At 39.4% G+C, this 18,480-nt stretch overlaps 1 protein-coding gene across 9 annotated transcripts; it reads left to right on the forward strand.

The window, feature by feature from the left end:
- The first annotated feature begins 2,400 nt into the window (after positions 1-2,400).
- Positions 2,401-18,458, forward strand: LOC130185521 (myosin heavy chain, fast skeletal muscle-like). 9 transcript variants are annotated; one of them, XM_056402024.1, is made up of 38 exons: positions 2,401-2,604; positions 3,015-3,158; positions 3,255-3,411; positions 4,317-4,344; positions 4,456-4,573; positions 4,671-4,763; positions 4,897-4,960; positions 5,051-5,149; positions 5,233-5,336; positions 5,413-5,551; positions 5,639-5,757; positions 6,508-6,657; positions 6,768-6,938; positions 7,022-7,331; positions 7,520-7,602; positions 7,818-7,905; positions 8,015-8,132; positions 8,248-8,371; positions 8,479-8,615; positions 8,698-8,953; positions 9,042-9,284; positions 9,648-9,824; positions 9,904-10,049; positions 10,140-10,230; positions 10,322-10,711; positions 10,814-10,940; positions 11,024-11,142; positions 11,218-11,414; positions 12,494-12,677; positions 12,764-12,929; positions 13,025-13,149; positions 13,251-13,559; positions 14,314-14,517; positions 14,610-14,735; positions 14,839-15,009; positions 16,072-16,176; positions 16,297-16,392; positions 16,486-18,458. In XM_056402024.1, exons 1-38 carry the CDS (start codon positions 2,401-2,403, stop codon positions 16,660-16,662), a joined length of 5,859 nt encoding a protein of 1,952 aa, XP_056257999.1. In that variant the 3' UTR covers positions 16,663-18,458. The 9 variants fall into 9 exon arrangements, with proteins under 9 accessions (XP_056257999.1, XP_056258003.1, XP_056257998.1 ...); XM_056402028.1 differs by having other exon boundaries at positions 7,535-7,602; XM_056402023.1 differs by having other exon boundaries at positions 4,456-4,570; positions 7,514-7,602.
- The last annotated feature ends 22 nt before the right edge of the window (positions 18,459-18,480 follow it).

Here is an 18,480-nt window from a genome sequence, read left to right on the forward strand (position 1 = left end):
GATAAGCTTTGATTTTTTGATATCTCCTTGTCGCAGAGCCTATAAACACACAGTCTGCCTTACTACTGGATATTAAGAGATGATGTGATGTATCTTCAAGATGACAAGCTGCTGTTCACACTTGCTCCTGCGCACTGCTCCCCCTAATATGATGAGAGGTCAGGTTACAGACAGTCAGTCGTATGCTTATTCTAAATGTAGTACAAACTGGTTGCCATGTGTTTCCACTTCCTTGAGATGTTCACACTGTCTTAAGTATAGCGCACATAGGACACCGTCATGTGTTAACTTGTAAACAAACCAGACAAACCAGAAAATTTCCCTCAAGGTGGTTGGCTATCACAAACCTTGGCATAGAAAATAGTGAGAAAATAGGCATGGAGCGTGTCTCAGACAAATCAATTGCGGTTTGAATTGAGAGGCAGCAGATATAGTTGTAGTAAATTAACATCTATTCTATAAGTCTGTCCAAAAATTATTAAAATCTTTTCTCTATATTATCAACATAAGTGTCTCTATATATGATTATTTCTTCATCGACCAGTTTAACGTGTGGTGCGCTACAGGGCTCGATTCTTGGTCCATTTCTTTTCTCTGCATACAACTTTTAATTCACTTCTAACTCACTCTCACTCAATCTAAGTCACATGATTAATCTTTTTGATATGTCTTGTTATACTGACAATACATCACTATGCCTCTCATTTAATTGTAATGATACAATGAAGCAAGACACATTTTGTGTTAGTGAATTATTATACTGCAGAACCTGTTTGAGCTGTTCCTATGAGTATTGTGATATCTCTTTCATTTAAGTTGACCACAGCCACTGTGCTATATATATATATATATATATATATATATATATATATAAAAAACATCACAGATTCTACTTGTCTGAAATTCTGATTATTGGATTTTGAAAAGATTTGAAGAATGTGACTTCTGGGATAATTATGAGCCCATTTTTGTTTGTTGGTTTTGCTTTTTGTTTGTTAAAAATGTCTTGGCTTTTGTCTTTCTCTAGAAAAAATATCTGCTGAATTTTGTGTTTTTACCAGATTTATTATATGTATGTTATAGTACGGTGTCTTGATGTTAAATGACATCAGAGCTTGTGATGATTTGGGGAATATAAAACACTTATATGATACTGTAAAAGCACCACTAAAATAGCAAAAACAAACAATGACATATACCAGCAGTGTTCTTTTGCAAGCTCAGAATGGTTAAAAGATTTTAAATACTAAAATTTGATTTACAGTTTATGATATATAATGTCAAGCTTGTTTTCAGATTAAGAATGACATGCTGTGTGGGAGAGAGCTTGAACAACACTGAAAAAATCAACTTGTGTTTAATTTCAGTCAAATGTCCACTTTATAACTATATCATAGCTCTATACATGCAGAGACTGTACTTACCCGTGAGGAGCTGAGAATGAAATTATTCATTATTAACCCTAATCAGACATTAATAGAACGGATTCATCTTTATGATATGTGCATGATGCAAAATAAAAACCGAAACAATTTAAACAACCTAAACAAGAAATGATCTGATTTGTGCAGCGAATCTCTCTCACGATATATTCTAAAAAAGTAATATTGACATTGTACTGACATTTGTGTTGAGTTTGAACCAGTTAATCCAAGCAAGGTGCCTCAGGGGTGAATGAGCAGGTGGTCCTCGAGTCCAGGGTGAACATGAAGGTCGTGACACATCATTAACACACACTGAGTTACACCCATAAACATACGCACTGACACTTTCTTTCTATAAATCGGCATTATTGCTCTAAATACACTGATTAAACATTTCATCATGCATTAAACATGAGCTGTCATCCTGCTGAACAGCATAAACATTAAGTAGTTAGTGACAGCTCTTGACAGTACAGAAGGCATGTAAAAATAGTGCTTGAGGATCATCGCCTGTTGCTGCTGACATGTTCCTATTACCACCAGAGGATCCTGTGCCATATTTAAGTGTTGAGCAGAAATCGATAATGCGACTTGATTGACATTTGAATACTGACATTGCCAAGTTTGGAGCATCCGGTTTGCTTCAGCAGCACATTCATCTTGATAAAAGGGGCCTCAGCCTCCCACTGGTCTTCACTTAGAGGCCTGCCATTCTCTGACAATTGGTAAGATCTATCGTCTACCCTTCTGAGACCGGCATCTGTCAGCAGTCGTGGCTGGGAACTGCCCTTCTTCATAATCTTTTTTTTTGTGTGTTTGACCTGCAGCACTGACCAACTTCTGATTCAATTCAACTGGGTTGAGCAGACCTGGTAAGTAAGAAACAAAATTGTACTCAAATTTCCTAAAAAATCTTTTGAACATCTTAATTAATTTAACTTAAATGTGCCTTACTTTCTTGCCTTGAGGTATCAACATGAGCAGTGATGCCGAGATGGCCCAGTACGGGCCGGCAGCCATCTTTCTCCGCAAACCTGAGAAGGAAAGAGTTGAGGCTCAGAACCGGCCTTTCGATGCCAGAACAGCCTGCTTTGTGCCCAATGCCAAGGAGCTGTACATCAAAGGTATCATACAGAACAAGGAAGGTGGCCAAGTCACCGTGAAGACTGAAGCTGATGAGGTGAATATTTCTCTGCACAGCATCAGTGATGAACAAACCACGTATACTTTAAATCACTGATTATCAGGTGTAGACTGACTAAACAATCTAAAACTGTACAGCATGCCTTATAAACTAGTCAGTGTTATGTAAATGATTTGCAATAAATGGATTGAAACATGCAAAAACACTCGTGTGGAACTTCAAGCGTCACTTGGTTTAGTGTTTAAAGAAACCAACATTTTATTTATTCTGAACGCAATTTTTTATTTATACTAGTCTGTTCTCATGCTATTTTTCTTTTTCTGTTTCTGTTAGTTCTGCAGCAGGAATATTCTATTTTTTCCTTCAATATTATTTTCTCTTCTCTTCTCTTCTCTTCTCTTCTCTTCTTCTTCTCTTCTTCTTCTCTTCTCTTTTTTATTTTTCAGACGGTAACAGTCAAGGAGGATGACTGCCATCCTATGAATCCCCCAAAGTATGACAAGATTGAGGACATGGCCATGATGACCCACCTCAATGAGCCCTCTGTGCTGTTCAACCTCAAAGATCGTTACGCAGCATGGATGATTTATGTACGTAATGATGGGGTGGGGGGGTTTCAACTACTTTGTGTGTCTGAGTGACTCTCTCTCTCTCTTACCTCACATAATGTATATTTTCCTCTGCAGACTTACTCTGGGCTCTTCTGTGTCACTGTAAACCCATACAAGTGGCTGCCGGTGTACGACCCAAAGGTTGTGTCGGCCTACAGAGGCAAAAAGCGCATGGAGGCCCCACCACATATTTTCTCTGTCTCTGATAATGCATATCAAAATATGCTTACAGGTAAGAAACAATGACTTCTTTGAGCATGTAACAAAATTATAGTCTTGAATAATTATATTGTTTAATCCAAAACAGATGTTGATTTTCAATGTCAGATGTTGGCCAAGTTTGTCAATTATATAGATTTTTTTTGCATACATTATACTGTATATGTATCTATATTAACTTGATTGTGCTGCAATGTTATTTTATGTGTAAAGTAAAAAAGTAGTAAATAGGGTTTCAGTGGTGTTTCAGGGATCAAAATTGTGGGGTAAATACTAAATGCAAATGTCTCTGCAAAACTCGCCCAATGTGAAGATAATTATGTTGATGGCACAAAATTGTCCATATAGACTTTTGGCTGCCTCAGTCAAAGCCGGTGAATTTTTAAACCCAGTGGTGTGTAGCTTTGAAAAAGAAATCCTAGAAAGTCAGAGGAGATAACAGATTCTTTAATTCAATACACTTAATTGGTCTGGAATGACCAGCAGCTTATGGTGGCTAAAGATCACTAACATTAGCAAACTATAGCTAAATATTGTTTTTGAGGTTAGTTTGGAGTCGGTTTGCGCCACTTGTTTGACTAAAATAATTATAAATGTGAGAAGGAGAAAAAGTCAGAGGTACACACATTATTCGTCACCAGGAGACATATTTGTCATTACCTGTTCAGCTTATTGTTATTTCAGTCAGGTCGCCTAATGATTTAAAGCAAATGACTGACTCGATATTCAATATGGCATTAGCTTGCAATTGCCACTTGAGGCCACAATGGCTGCCGTTTCATAATCAAAATTTAGAACCTCTAAAAACATGAATATATAAAGGTTTAAGTTTAAAAGAAAAAACACACCACTGCTCAAAGTGAGTTTTTCAAGGCATCACATCACCAAAACTTGTTCATATTTCTTTGTCACTGACAGATCGGGAGAACCAGTCTGTCCTGATTACGTAAGTCTGTTACATATAAACTTAAAATGTGTCTTATAATTCAATCAATAAATGATGCAAGGGTGTACTTTTTGTTGTTGTCCTCAGCTCTCTTTTATTCTGTGTTCACAGTGGAGAATCTGGTGCAGGAAAGACTGTCAACACCAAGCGTGTCATCCAGTACTTTGCGACAATCGCAGTGGCTGGTGGAAGTGACAAGAAAGACCACTCACCTGGAAAGATTCAGGTAGTGGAAATGTGACAGAAACCCATCTCATAATCCCTCAATAAGATTAAATTTTTAACAAAAAAGACATGATTCTGATGACGCTGGCTGTGTTTTTCAGGGGACACTGGAAGATCAAATCATTTCAGCGAATCCTTTGCTGGAGGCTTTTGGGAACGCCAAGACTGTGAGGAATGACAACTCCTCAAGATTTGTAAGTATGAGCTCTAATATTGATTTTTTTGAATAACCTGTCGCAAGAATGTAACATGCCTTATTCCTTAAACCACTATGCATTTTTAACATTCATGTTTTCATGTGCATTTTTCCTGATTTATGTTTCATAGGGTAAATTCATCAGAATTCACTTTGGAACATCAGGGAAACTGGCTTCTGCTGATATTGAAACCTGTGAGTTTGTCTTGCCAAATAAATAATGAGCATTGTATGTACAGTATACCTGCTATTGTTAATCATGACTTCATTCATTATTTCATGTAGACTTGCTGGAAAAGTCAAGAGTGACGTTCCAGTTGTCTGAAGAGAGGAGCTACCACATCTTCTATCAGATTCAGACTGGGCACAAACCAGAGCTTATAGGTATGGCGAGGCCATTAATATCTTGCAATTTAAGATATTTTTTAGACTTATTTTCATGTGATTTTATTTGTTTCTCTCTACAGAAATGCTTCTCATAACAACAAACCCATACGACTTCCCCATGATAAGTCAGGGGCAGATCACTGTGGCCAGCATTGACGACAGAGAGGAGCTGGTGGCCACAGATGTGAGCTTTCTCTCGTCAGTCGCCATTTACAAGCTTTTTATTGGCTTCTACTAACACTGTTAATTTAATTTAACAGACAGCCACTGATGTCTTGGGCTTCACCAATGAAGAGAAAGTCTCCATCTACAAGCTGACTGGCGCTGTGATGCATTACGGGAACATGAAGTTCAAGCAGAAGCAGCGGGAGGAGCAGGCGGAGCCCGATGGCACTGAGGGTGAGACTTTTTCCTTTTTTTTTTGTCATTTTGTTTTCAGTGAAGATGCAGACTGAGTTAACAAAAATGCTCATGTTTGCCTCACAGTTGCAGACAAAGTCGCTTTCCTCATGGGCCTGAACTCTGCTGACTTGTTGAAAGGCCTTTGCTACCCAAGAGTGAAAGTGGGGAATGAATATGTCACCAAAGGTCAAACGGTCCCCCAGGTACAGAAACAGCTCAAAGTTATAACTGTCTATAGTGCACAATGAGTTCTCACATGATCGAGGCAGATATCACCATGATGCTAAGTGCGATGGTGTTTCCTCCCCTCACCAAGCCTATAAATAAAATGACTCAGTGTGTTGGTAACAAGTAGCCAGACCTCTGCCTCACTGCCCACGTCTCCAGTTTGTTCAGGGATTCATGTAGTCATTCATGCAGCCAACCAATCAGAGCTTAACCTTGGTGGAATTAAGAATATTGACATTATCTTCCTATCTAGCTTGCTAGTTATTCAGCTACAACCATGAAAATAGCAACAGAAAAACATCCAGGTTGTTGTAAGTCGGCTTAGTGAAATAACTCTGTATGTAGAAATCTTAATTGTCCTGAAACACTTTGTTACCTGCTGCTACCACAGTTTCAGTGTCAGCATGCTACTGACAGACTTATGTGAGACTGAAACTACTGTACAGGTTGCTGTGAGTCGACTTAACAAGTCGTAAATTCGTCAGGTCTAAAATTTCTAAAATTAGCCTCCTACCAACTGCTTCCAATAGACAATATTGATTACATATAAGTTTTGTGGGATAGATACATCACTCAGTAGTGGTTGGTTTGGGCAAAACTTAAGAAACCCCCCACTCAATGATGTCCAGTATGGACAAATATCAGCCAGTGAGAAATTTCCTTTATGTCCTGTAACCACTTTGTAAGTTTTACTATCAGTTTCATGTGCAACATCTTCTGGTCAGGTCACCAATTCAGTTGGAGCTCTGGCCAAGTCTGTCTATGAGAAGATGTTCTTATGGATGGTCATACGAATCAATGAGATGCTGGACACAAAGCAGCCCAGACAGTTCTTCATCGGAGTGTTGGACATCGCTGGATTTGAAATATTTGATGTGAGTTCGGACTCAAAGTTTATTTTGGTTGATGGTTTCCATCTATTATTATTGTTGTTTCTCAGTTTTATGTGGATTCGTCATATATTAATGGTTAATTGTTGTCTTAGTTCAACAGCATGGAGCAACTCTGCATTAATTTCACTAATGAGAAGCTGCAACAGTTTTTCAACCACCACATGTTTGTACTGGAGCAAGAAGAATACAAAAAGGAAGGAATAGACTGGGAGTTCATTGACTTTGGTATGGACCTGGCAGCCTGCATTGAGCTCATTGAAAAGGTAGGATTGATGTACTGCCCAATTTAATATTTAACTTCATTTTAAACATAGTGTCTCATATGTGCCTATGATATATTCAACAGCCAATGGGCATCTTCTCCATCCTTGAAGAGGAGTGTATGTTCCCCAAGGCTTCAGACACCTCTTTTAAGAATAAACTCTACGACCAGCATCTTGGAAAGACAAATGCTTTCCAAAAGCCAAAGGTTGTGAAAGGCAAGCCAGAGGCTCACTTCACCCTGGTGCACTACGCTGGCACTGTGGACTACAACATCAGCGGCTGGCTGGAGAAGAACAAAGACCCGCTGAACGAGTCTGTGGTGCAGCTTTACCAGAAATCATCAATGAAACTACTGGGCTACTTGTATGCCTCGTTTTCTGGTGCTGAAGCAGGTAGAGGATTTACAAAGTGTTGGAGTTATTAGTATCAATTAAAGAGACTGAAATCCTTAGTAATGGAACAGTGGGTGTCTGGGTGGAGACTATTTAAGGAATGATTTGGATTTTGTAGAAATAATAAATACTGGTCTTCACACCTTAACAAAGGACAACTAATATTTCTGTTTGCTCTGTAGAATCAGGTGGTGACGCTGCAGGTGGAAAAGCAAAGAAAGGTGGAAAGAAGAAGGGTGGCTCCTTCCAGACAGTGTCTGCTGTTTTCAGGGTACAGAGCTGATAGTAATCTATGTGGATATGACTTTTTGCCTTGAAATGATCATACAAGGTGGTGTATTCATATCATTTTGTCTCCAGTAAGTCGCACTAGTCGAATATTAATGTTTGGTTGGATTGTTGGATTTTTTTTTTTTTTTTTGATTGTTTTCATCTTTGATTTGCTGTGTCAACTTTTATTTTTGTTTGATATCCTCAAATTTACAGGAAAATCTGGGAAAACTAATGACAAACTTGAGGAGCACCCATCCTCATTTTGTGCGCTGCCTGATTCCAAATGAGATTAAAACACCAGGTAGGTGTGCAAATACTGTATATTGTTTGTGCAATTAAAGACAAAAACATGATGTTTAAATTTGATTTTAGAGTCAGTTTCCAAGTAATTCATGTGGACCTGTCTGCAGGTATCATGGACAATCACTTGGTCATCCACCAGCTACGCTGTAACGGTGTGCTGGAGGGTATCAGGATTTGCAGGAAGGGATTTCCCAGCAGAATTCTTTATGCTGACTTCAAGCAGAGGTCAGGATTACACAATTAGATAATTATAAGTAATAGCCTACTTGTGTTTTTTGTCTACATCATTGCAGATCGCGATTATATATATATATATATATCTTAATCTCAATCTGAACAGGTACAGAATCCTGAATGCCAGTGCCATCCCTGAGGGACAGTTCATTGACGGAAAGAAGGCTTCCGAGAAGCTTCTTGGTTCAATTGATGTTGACCACACACAGTACCGATTTGGGGCTACAAAGGTATGTGTCCAAATGCCTCATAGGGTAAAGTCCTAAAAGCTTTTGGTACCACTGAGAATACCCTTTATGAGAAACAAATTGATTCAGTTTAATGGATGTTGTTGTAGGTCTTCTTCAAAGCTGGTTTACTTGGCACTCTGGAGGAGTTGCGAGATGAAAAACTAGCTTCTCTGGTGACGCAGACTCAAGCACTGTGTCGTGGTTATCTGATGAGAAGGGAATTCTCCAATCTAATTGCACAAAGGTAATATTAGCACCAAAAATGCTCTTTATTTATTAAGGAAATGAACCTACTACTAATACCTTTGATGCTGTGTATCTGACAGAGATTGCGTCTGGATTCTGCAATATAACTTGCGTTCATTCATGAATGTGAAACACTGGCCATGGATGAAGCTGTTCTTTAAAATAAAGCCACTTCTAAAGAGCGCAGAGACTGAAAAGGAGATGGCAACCATGAAAGAGGACTTTGTCAAATGTAAGGAGGATCTGGCAAAGTCAGAGACCAAGAGAAAGGAGCTTGAAGAGAAAATGGTTTCTCTGCTGCAGGAGAAAAATAACCTCCTCCTGCAAGTACAATCTGTGAGTACCAGCAAATTAAAGCCACTGATCCCAGTCAAAAAATATCCAAATGATCACATTAGTGTTGTTCTCTCTGTGTTTTTCTTAGGACTCAGAAAATCTTTGTGATGCAGAGGAGAGATGTGAAGGACTGATCAAGAGCAAAATCCAGCTCGAGGCCAAACTCAAAGAGGTGACCGAGAGACTGGAGGACGAAGAGGAAATGAATGCTGAGTTGACCGCCAAGAAGAGGAAGCTGGAAGACGAATGCTCTGAGCTTAAAAAAGACATTGATGACCTAGAGATTACCCTGGCTAAAGTGGAGAAGGAGAAACATGCCACAGAAAACAAGGTTTGTGATTTCACTTGTACTACTTGGTTTGTACCTCTGTGTGTTCCTTCTGCTTTCTGTTTTTGGTCCCATTTATTTGCTTTTTTTTCATGGCAGTCCATGCAAAAGTTGTCAAGACATTTTTCCTTGGAACCACAAATGCCAACTTAATGGTGGCAGTAGATCACCAAAGTCATTTGGATTCATCCTCTGAGAACCATTAATGTTTGCAGAAATTTTCCTGAAGATCCATTCAAAACAGTTGTTGAGTCATTTCAGTCCAAATTAGCCTTAAAGGATATACAGTATGTGCGCTACAAGTGCCTTCTAGGTTTAGTTGAGTTTCAGGTTTATAATTATGTGTATGCGCATTACCTATTGCAGGTCAAAAATTTAATGGAAGAGCTGGCTGGTCAGGATGAAAACATTGGCAAACTGACCAAGGAGAAGAAAGCTCTTCAAGAAGCTCACCAGCAGGGGCTGGATGATCTTCAAGCAGAGGAAGATAAAGTCAACTCTCTGACCAAAGCCAAGTCCAAGCTTGAGCAGCAAGTTGATGATGTGAGTTGCTGACAAAGACATGCTCCAACCCTGATGTTACTTAACATTTTTAATTAACTTTGTGCAACTTGTTTTCAAGCTCGAGGGTTCATTGGAGCAAGAGAAGAAGATCCGCATGGACCTTGAAAGAGCCAAGAGGAAGCTGGAGGGAGATCTGAAGCTCACACAGGAATCCCTGATGGATCTGGAAAATGACAAGCAGCAATCTGAGGAGAAAATTAAGAAGTAAGATAATGCATTGATCATGGGAAATATGTGTGAAGGAAATACATTTTAGTGCTTGAATTGACAACTTTTTGTTTTTTTTCCTCATAGAAAAGAATTTGAAAACAACCAGCTGCTCAGCAAGATTGCAGATGAGCAAGCAATTAATAACCAGCTCCAAAAGAAGATGAAGGAACTCCAAGTAATAAAGCACAGATTCAAGTCATACATTCATCAGATTCATTGCAACCAAAGTTCACCTCATTGTGGTATATTACATTTTCTATTTTAAGGCCCGTATTGAAGAAATGGAGGAAGAGGTCGAGGCCGAACGAGCGGTTCGGGCCAAGATTGAGAAGCAGAGGTCTGACCTCACCAGGGAGATCGAGGAGATCAGCGAGAGGCTGGAGGAGGCCGGAGGAGCCACTGCTGCGCAGATAGAGATGAATAAGAAGCGCGAAGCTGAGTTCCTCAAACTGCGACGTGACCTGGAGGAGTCCACGCTGCACCACGAGGCCACGACCGCCGCCCTGCGCAAGAAGCAAGCGGACAGCATGGCCGAGCTAGGAGAGCAGATCGACAACCTCCAGAGAATCAAACAGAAACTGGAGAAGGAGAAGAGTGAAATGAAAATGGAGATTGATGATTTGGCCAGTAATATGGAAGCAGTTGCAAAAGCCAAGGTGGGACTTATAAACCTGACATACCCTACTAGAGTATTAGGGAACCCAGAACCCATTGAACTGCTTGAATGTCAAATTTGTGTTAATTTTCTCTACTCATAGGTCAACCTGGAGAAGATGTGTCGCTCACTTGAAGATCAGCTAATGGAGCTAAAGACCAAGAATGATGAAAACATGCGACATATTTCTGATCTCACCAATCAGAGGGCCCGTTTTCAAACTGAGAATGGTAGTTCTGTCCCTCATCTTAGTTCAGTTCATTAAGTTGAAGACCTTTAATTAAAATGTGGTTTCTTGTTTTGCTTGTCATAGCTGAGTTTTCACGACAAATGGAAGAGAGAGAGAGTCTCATTTCCCAACTGACGCGAGGAAAACAGGGATTCACGACACAGATTGACGAGCTAAAGAGGCTGATTGAGGAAGAAACAAAGGTAATGAAAGCTCACACTTGCAAACACAATCACTTTTTTCTTGTGATCTTTCATCAATTAATGTCTTCCTGGTAGGCTAAGAATGCCCTGGCTCACAGTTTGCAGTCGGCTCGTCATGACTGCGATCTCCTTCGTGAGCAGTACGAGGAGGAGCAGGAGGCCAAAGCTGAGCTGCAGCGGAGTTTGTCAAAGGCGAACACTGAGGTGGCTCTGTGGAGGAACAAATATGAGACTGACGCCATCCAACGCACTGAGGAGCTCGAGGAGGCAAAGTAAGATTAGATTAATAAATTGGGCAGTACATCAATGACTGTATAATGTGAAAGCGCTACAGAGTGTTTTAGCATCTTTTAGCTCATTGTTTTGGTTTTAGGCCCACAACTTTTATTTGTTTTGGTTCATTTCCAGCAAAGATTTCAGTTTGCTACCTGACCCACTAGCAGAGATAGTGGGGTGCCCCCATGAACTGGTTTAATTCTGACTGGGGACCTTTGTTGTATCTCTCTCTTCATTCCACTATCACTGTCTAATAATTACATAAAAATAATGTGCAAATCTGGAACCGCTAACCTTCTACACAACTGTGTGCAGTGATAATCATAGACTGTAAATAAAGATGGTGTGGCCTCCATGACGTCACCCACAGGTTTCTGAAGACTGGTTTTGAAGCTCAGAGTGAGCTGCTCAGAGTGAGCTGCTCCGCTGTCGCCATCTTGGCAGTGACTGACTCCGCCTAACCCCTGGTTAATCCAAAAATGGGCAAAGAGGTGGAGCATGTGTGGAGCCGAGATTTTGGTGCAAGCCGGCTTGTGGCAATTATACACTCACCCACCTGTCACTCAAAGCAGCCACGCCCTCAATTATGCAGAACCTTAAGCCTTAATAAAACTCAAAAGAGTGAGTTATATAAAAATTTACCCCTGTACAGTCGTCATGAATGAGGAAATTAGCTGTAGAGACCAAAACTGTTTTTGTAGCAGCCTGTAAACCTGTTTATTTCTGCTGTAAAGTCTGACATTTTGACATTGGGATCTATGGGGATTGACTCACTGTTGTAGTCACCATCAAGCGGCCATTAGAGGAAGTGGTACATCTGTGTTGGCTTCATTTTTCAGCCTTGGGGGTTGCCACTTGGTGATAATATGTCGATGATACATTTACAGCCTTTTCTGCTGCCACATGGTGGCCAAAAAACAAACAACCACATAGAATTCTGCTGTTTAATTAAACAACCATACAGTATGTGCACATCATTTTTTATAAATATTTTATTTTAGGACTTTAACCCCTCTTTATGATACCTGTGTTTGCCTAGTTTGCTGTGTTCTGACTACTGACTCACTCTTCAAAGGAAAAAGCTTGCCCAGCGCCTCCAAGACGCTGAAGAACAAATCGAAGCAGTGAATTCAAAGTGCGCCTCACTGGAGAAAACTAAACAGCGACTTCAGAACGAAATGGAGGATCTCATGGTGGATGTGGAAAGGTCCAACAACTTAGCTGCTACCCTTGACAAGAAGCAGAGAAACTTTGACAAGGTATTTTTTTTGACAATCACGCTTAATAAGACACCAGTTGTTTATGTTACATCATTAATTATTAGTGGCTGTTTCAATGAATCCAGATTCTAGCCGAGTGGAAGCAGAAGTATGAGGAGGCTCAGGCAGAGCTTGAAGGCGCTCAGAAAGAATCTCGATCCCTGAGCACTGAACTCTTCAAACTGAAGAACTCGTATGAAGAAGCTCTTGATCATCTGGAGACAATGAAAAGGGAAAATAAAAACCTGCAACGTGAGTGAAATCTTATTGTGAGGGGAAAAAAAGTGTTTTATTTATTTTATTCATTATTTCAACACCTCTTTGAAATGCCATATTTTGAAATGCAGAGGAGATCTCAGACCTGACAGAGCAAATTGGAGAGACTGGGAAGACGATTCATGAGCTGGAGAAATTCAAGAAGCAGGTGGAGACAGAGAAATGTGACATGCAGACTGCGCTGGAAGAAGCTGAGGTACTGATCACTGAAAGCAGCAGAAAAGTAATGCACATATTCATCAAACGTGGTATGAGGAACTACTGACATTTACACATACAAATGAAACTGTTTTTAAGGCCTCACTGGAACAAGATGAGTCCAAGATCCTGCGTGTACAAATGGATCTAAACCAGATGAAGGCAGAAGTTGACAGAAAAGTAGCGGAGAAAGACGAGGAGATCGACCAGATGAAGAGGAACCACCAGAGAGTGATGGAGTCCATGCAGACAATGCTGGACGCTGAGGTCCGGAGCAGGAACGACGCCCTGAGAGTGAAGAAGAAGATGGAGGGAGACCTGAACGAGATGGAGATCCAGCTGAGCCATGCTAACAGGCAGTCGGCCGAGGCCCAGAAACAACTGAGGAACGTTCAGGGGCAACTCAAGGTACAACAAATACATGGTTGAAAAGGCTCTTGTGAAGTTTCCCTGTGCCCCAATACAGGTGGTATTACATGAAACCACATAAGAGCCTGAAAAGGGTTTTGTATTGAACAACTGTTGCACATGGATAGGGCATTGTTGTTCTAGTAAATAAAATAAAATCCCATAGGCATCACGTAATTACTCAATTATCTGTAGGTGTTTTTTTTATTATTTTCAATACAAACATTGCTGTGTGTGTGTGTTCTCTACATCGGGGGGGGGGGGGGGGGCAATCATATTTCAGGGAGGGGCAGTGCCACCCCGTGCCACCCAGACTCACTAAAAATTCATCAACACTACAGCAAAAAAATTAAAATCTCTAGATGCTGCAAAGTTAACTTGACACTAAATTGCTAATAATGTTTATCAAGGGAAGTTTTAATATTTAACACCATTGAGACAAAAGACAATAAAAGTGCTTTACAGAGACATTAAATATTTTCATGTCAAAATCTAATTTAGGAGTTGACAAACATTTCGTACGTCAAAATTTTGCATCATTTGTTTACACACGGCACTTTTGGCCTGATGGTGGTGCTAAAGAAAAGATCAGGAGGTCACTGTCAGTACTACAGTAGGTACTTATCCTGGACCAGCCTGTTGATGGGGTGTAAATTTTGACCTGATGATCACGCTGGACTACTTATAGATGTTGAGAGATCTTGCCCCTCCGTGTCGGAAGGGTCGGTTTAACCGAGACAAAATGCATTTTCAGGATGCCCAAATCCACTTGGATGACTCAGTCAGAGGGCAGGATGACATGAAGGAGCAGGTAGCCATGATGGAGCGCAGAACGGCCTTGATGCAGGCTGAGATTGAAGAGCTTCGAGTGGTCGTGGAGCAGACGGAGAGGAGCCGCAAAATGGCTGAACAGGAACTGGTTGATGCCAGTGAACGAGCTGGACTACTTCATTCTCAGGTTGGTTATTTACTTGTAGTGTCATATTGAACAACGCTCCCTGATTTGCACTACTTATACACTGTATATAACAACTGCTTCATCTTTGGCAGAACACCAGTCTTCTGAACACCAAAAAGAAACTTGAGGTGGATGTAACTCAGCTCCACAGTGAGACAGAGGAAGCCGTTCAAGAGGCCAGGAATGCTGAGGAAAAGGCCAAGAAAGCCATTACTGATGTAATCTGCTCTTGCAGGGTTCTTATTTCACTTAACACAGACTTAATGAAATAAGAACTAAGAAAAATCAGTAGTTCACTTGTGCCTATACTTCTACCTCTAGGCTGCCATGATGGCTGAAGAGCTGAGGAAGGAGCAGGACACCAGCGCTCACCTGGAGAGGATGAAGAAGAACCTGGAGGTCACAGTGAAGGACCTGCAGCACCGATTAGACGAGGCGGAAAACTTAGCCATGAAGGGAGGGAAGAAACAGCTGCAGAAACTGGAGGCGAGAGTAAGTACAGTGTTCTGTGTCCAGCTACAACTTAAAAATATTGACCATGAGAATGTTCACATACTGAGAGGTGACCTAAATATGCAACAAACTGCCAGTACTAGAAATCGAGGTGTGGCTATTTATGTTTACCATCATGTAGTAGAGTCTATATATACATATCTATATGTGAAATTGTTTCAGAATGGCTCAAGGGCTGCAATTAACGATTATTTTCATTATCGGTTAATCAGCCAATTATTTTCTCTATTAATCAGAAAATAGTAAAAAAAAAAAAGAAAAAAAGAAATGCTTGTTATAATTTAAAGCTGACCGATGTAACATCCTCAGCTGTCTGAGGCCAACAGGCCGACACCCAAAACTACTCAATTTACTACCATGTAAGACAGCCCCTCCCAACCTTTTCTAACTCATGGCCCACTTGAAAATTGTTAGCGGCCAACATCCAACCCCTTAACAAGATTTTAGATATTTTTAATCTTTTCACTGATCATTTCTTTTAAAACATTTAAAAACATTAATTTTATTTTTATTCCTTTATTCCTATTCCATTAAATTTTTTCATCAAAATTCTACAATTTGCAAATGATCGGCCAACTTACAACACCTGCCACACAGGTCATGAATCACCAAAACAAAGAAAAGATGGAACCATGTTTCACAATTTTGCTTAAAAAATTATTAAAACAGTCACTCAATTATCATGATTGTTGCCAATTCCTTTTCTGCTGATTGATTAACTGACTAATTGTCGCAGCTCTAGATGGCTCTGCAATTAAAGGAAATTGAGTTTTTGTCCAATAGGCCATGCTCACAAGAATTTAGCAACCATAAATTGGATTGAATGGCATGGCATATCAAAAACAAATGAATAACCTTTTTTTCACTCATTGATATTTATGTTATGTGGCAAACTTGGAATCAGTTGTCCGTAAAGGCTGCAACCAAAGTAATTTAAGCAGTTCAACCAGAGACCTTAATAAAAATTCAAGACTCATAGAAACCATAAATCATAGAACTAGAAATCATAGAAAGTAGACTGAACTCTGCTCTTGTACTCAGGTCCGTGAGCTGGAAAATGAGCTAGAAGCTGAGCAAAAACGTTCCACTGAGGCCATCAAAGGAGTCCGTAAATATGAGAGGAAGGTCAAGGAGCTAACCTATCAGGTAAAAATAAAAAAGATTCTTCATGTTTGTAATCAATTAACCCTACTGCACTAGATTACAATACTGCCCAAATAAAAGAGTGTTTAAAGATAGAATCCTTTGGTTCTCGTCTTTATTCAGTCTGAGGAAGACAAGAAAAACAACATTCGACTGCAGGATCTTGTGGACAAGCTCCAGATCAAAATGAAGGTCTACAAACGCCACGCTGAGGAAGTTGTGAGTGAATCACTATCAATCAGTATAAAAAATTTTAAAAAATGTGTGATTTAGCGTCTGATCACCGATACATTTAACATGACTGACTTGCAGGAGGAGCAATCCAACGCGCACATGGCCAGATTCAGGAAGGCCCAGCACGAGCTGGAGGAGGCCGAGGAGAGAGCTGATGTGGCCGAATCTCTGGCCAACAAGATGCGGGCCAAGAGCCGTGAAATTGGGACAAAGGTACTGAGCTTGTATTTTTTTCCCCAACATTATCTTTATTGAGTTTTTAAAGTGTTTCCAAGATACATAATTATACAGAAATAAGAGTGCTCTTACATCAAAGAAGACGTCAGGGGTAACTAAATTATTGTCCAGCATTCAAATTGTCCTTCCTTGCAAGTCAGGTATTTATGAGATAACATAGAGCAACACTTAGGTGAAAGTATAAGTATATAAAAAAAACAAAACAAAAAAACAACAACAACAGCCAGAACAATAAAGGTTTCTCTGTCTTATCAAGAGTTAGCCCAGGTTATTTCACCATTATGCATGGATCAAAAATACAAATTTAGATGTACAATTCACACAGAATAAAGAAATCAAATATCAAAAGAAAAAAAAAATTTTTTAGATCAATGCATAGGACAACTACGCCTCGTCAGCTTCATTCCCCACATTACTTAAATCCACACTCTCCATATATTCCATAAAAGGACCCCAAATGTTTTGAAATAGTGGTAGTTTTCCTTTTATAATGTAAGTTATCTTCTCCATAGGTAAAGTTGTGGATATTTCCTTAACCCAGTTGATGAGTTTTGGTTTACTGGTACTCCTCCATGAGAGTGCTATGACTCTTTTTGCAAGCAGTAAACATAAATCCAGGGCAGTGATTATTTTTCTTGATATGTGATGTCTATCAGGATATAAACCTAGAATAAATAGTTTAGGGTCAAGAACTAATTTTATTTCTAGTATAGTCTCTAAATTTTGTTTAATCTCCCGCCAAAACTGTTGGACTTTACTGCATTCCCAGACACAGTGGAAGAACGTCCCCTTCTCCTCTCCACACCTGATACACAGGTCTGGGATAGTGCTGAGCTTGTATTTGATACAAACTGTAAATACTAGTCTTTAGCAGTTCCCTCTGAAAGTGCCCAACATGAACACTGTCCATTGTATGATTTAAAGCTAAACAACTGTTCTTGTTGGTAGTATGGCGGGAACTCTGTGAGAGTTGAAAGATAGAAAAAATACTATAAACAATTAGAGTTTTGTCCCAGAAAAAAATTATATATTAATATACACTATTTTCATATGAATGTGTTTGTTTTCCAGGCACAAGAGGGACAGGGCGAGTAACTGAGTGTGGAACAAGACTCCTCTGCTGTTTGAAGAGCAGTGGATATAAATGTGCATGACAATCATGTCTGAGAGCAAGTCATAGATATGTAGTAGTTTATAGTTGACCATACCATATTGATATCACAGCATGTTAACTCATAGTAGTAAATCTTACCAAAATAAATTAAGCAATCATCTATCAAATAAGTGAATACTGTTATTCATATTTAATTGATATTTATTAATCCAGTAGTAATGTAAAGGACATTTGAAATTTGTGTTTTTGACATTTTCAATGACATTAAATGCCCTTAAACACCTGTGAGATGAATAGTAGAGTAATAATTTGATTTCTAATTAGAGGATTTTCCCAATCTAAGGCTTAAATTTCCAAATTTCTGTTGTAACTTTCACTGTCATAGTTTAGTTGTTGGCCTGTTTCTGTTGTCTGTTGTTTTTAGTTGCACAGTTGTGATAAGTATTTGTAAAATTAAAGTAAAATTTTGTTTGTTTGCTCATATTTCGGTCTCTACCTGGGTTAAGCAGTGCCCTGCTGTCTGCTACAAAAACAATACAAATACAAAAAAAAAAAAGGATAATAATGAGAATAATGGTCATATATCTTTAGAACAATAAAATAAATAAAATAGTTGGATTTTCTTTTATATTTTGTTGTAATTAAGGCAACATACATCCACTAAAACAAAATGAAAGAATGCAATAAATTCCAGGTGTTAATCATCATTGTGCACAACTTCA

This window comes from Seriola aureovittata, chromosome 17, assembly GCF_021018895.1.
Source record: "Seriola aureovittata isolate HTS-2021-v1 ecotype China chromosome 17, ASM2101889v1, whole genome shotgun sequence".
Lineage (NCBI taxonomy): Eukaryota > Metazoa > Chordata > Actinopteri > Carangiformes > Carangidae > Seriola > Seriola aureovittata.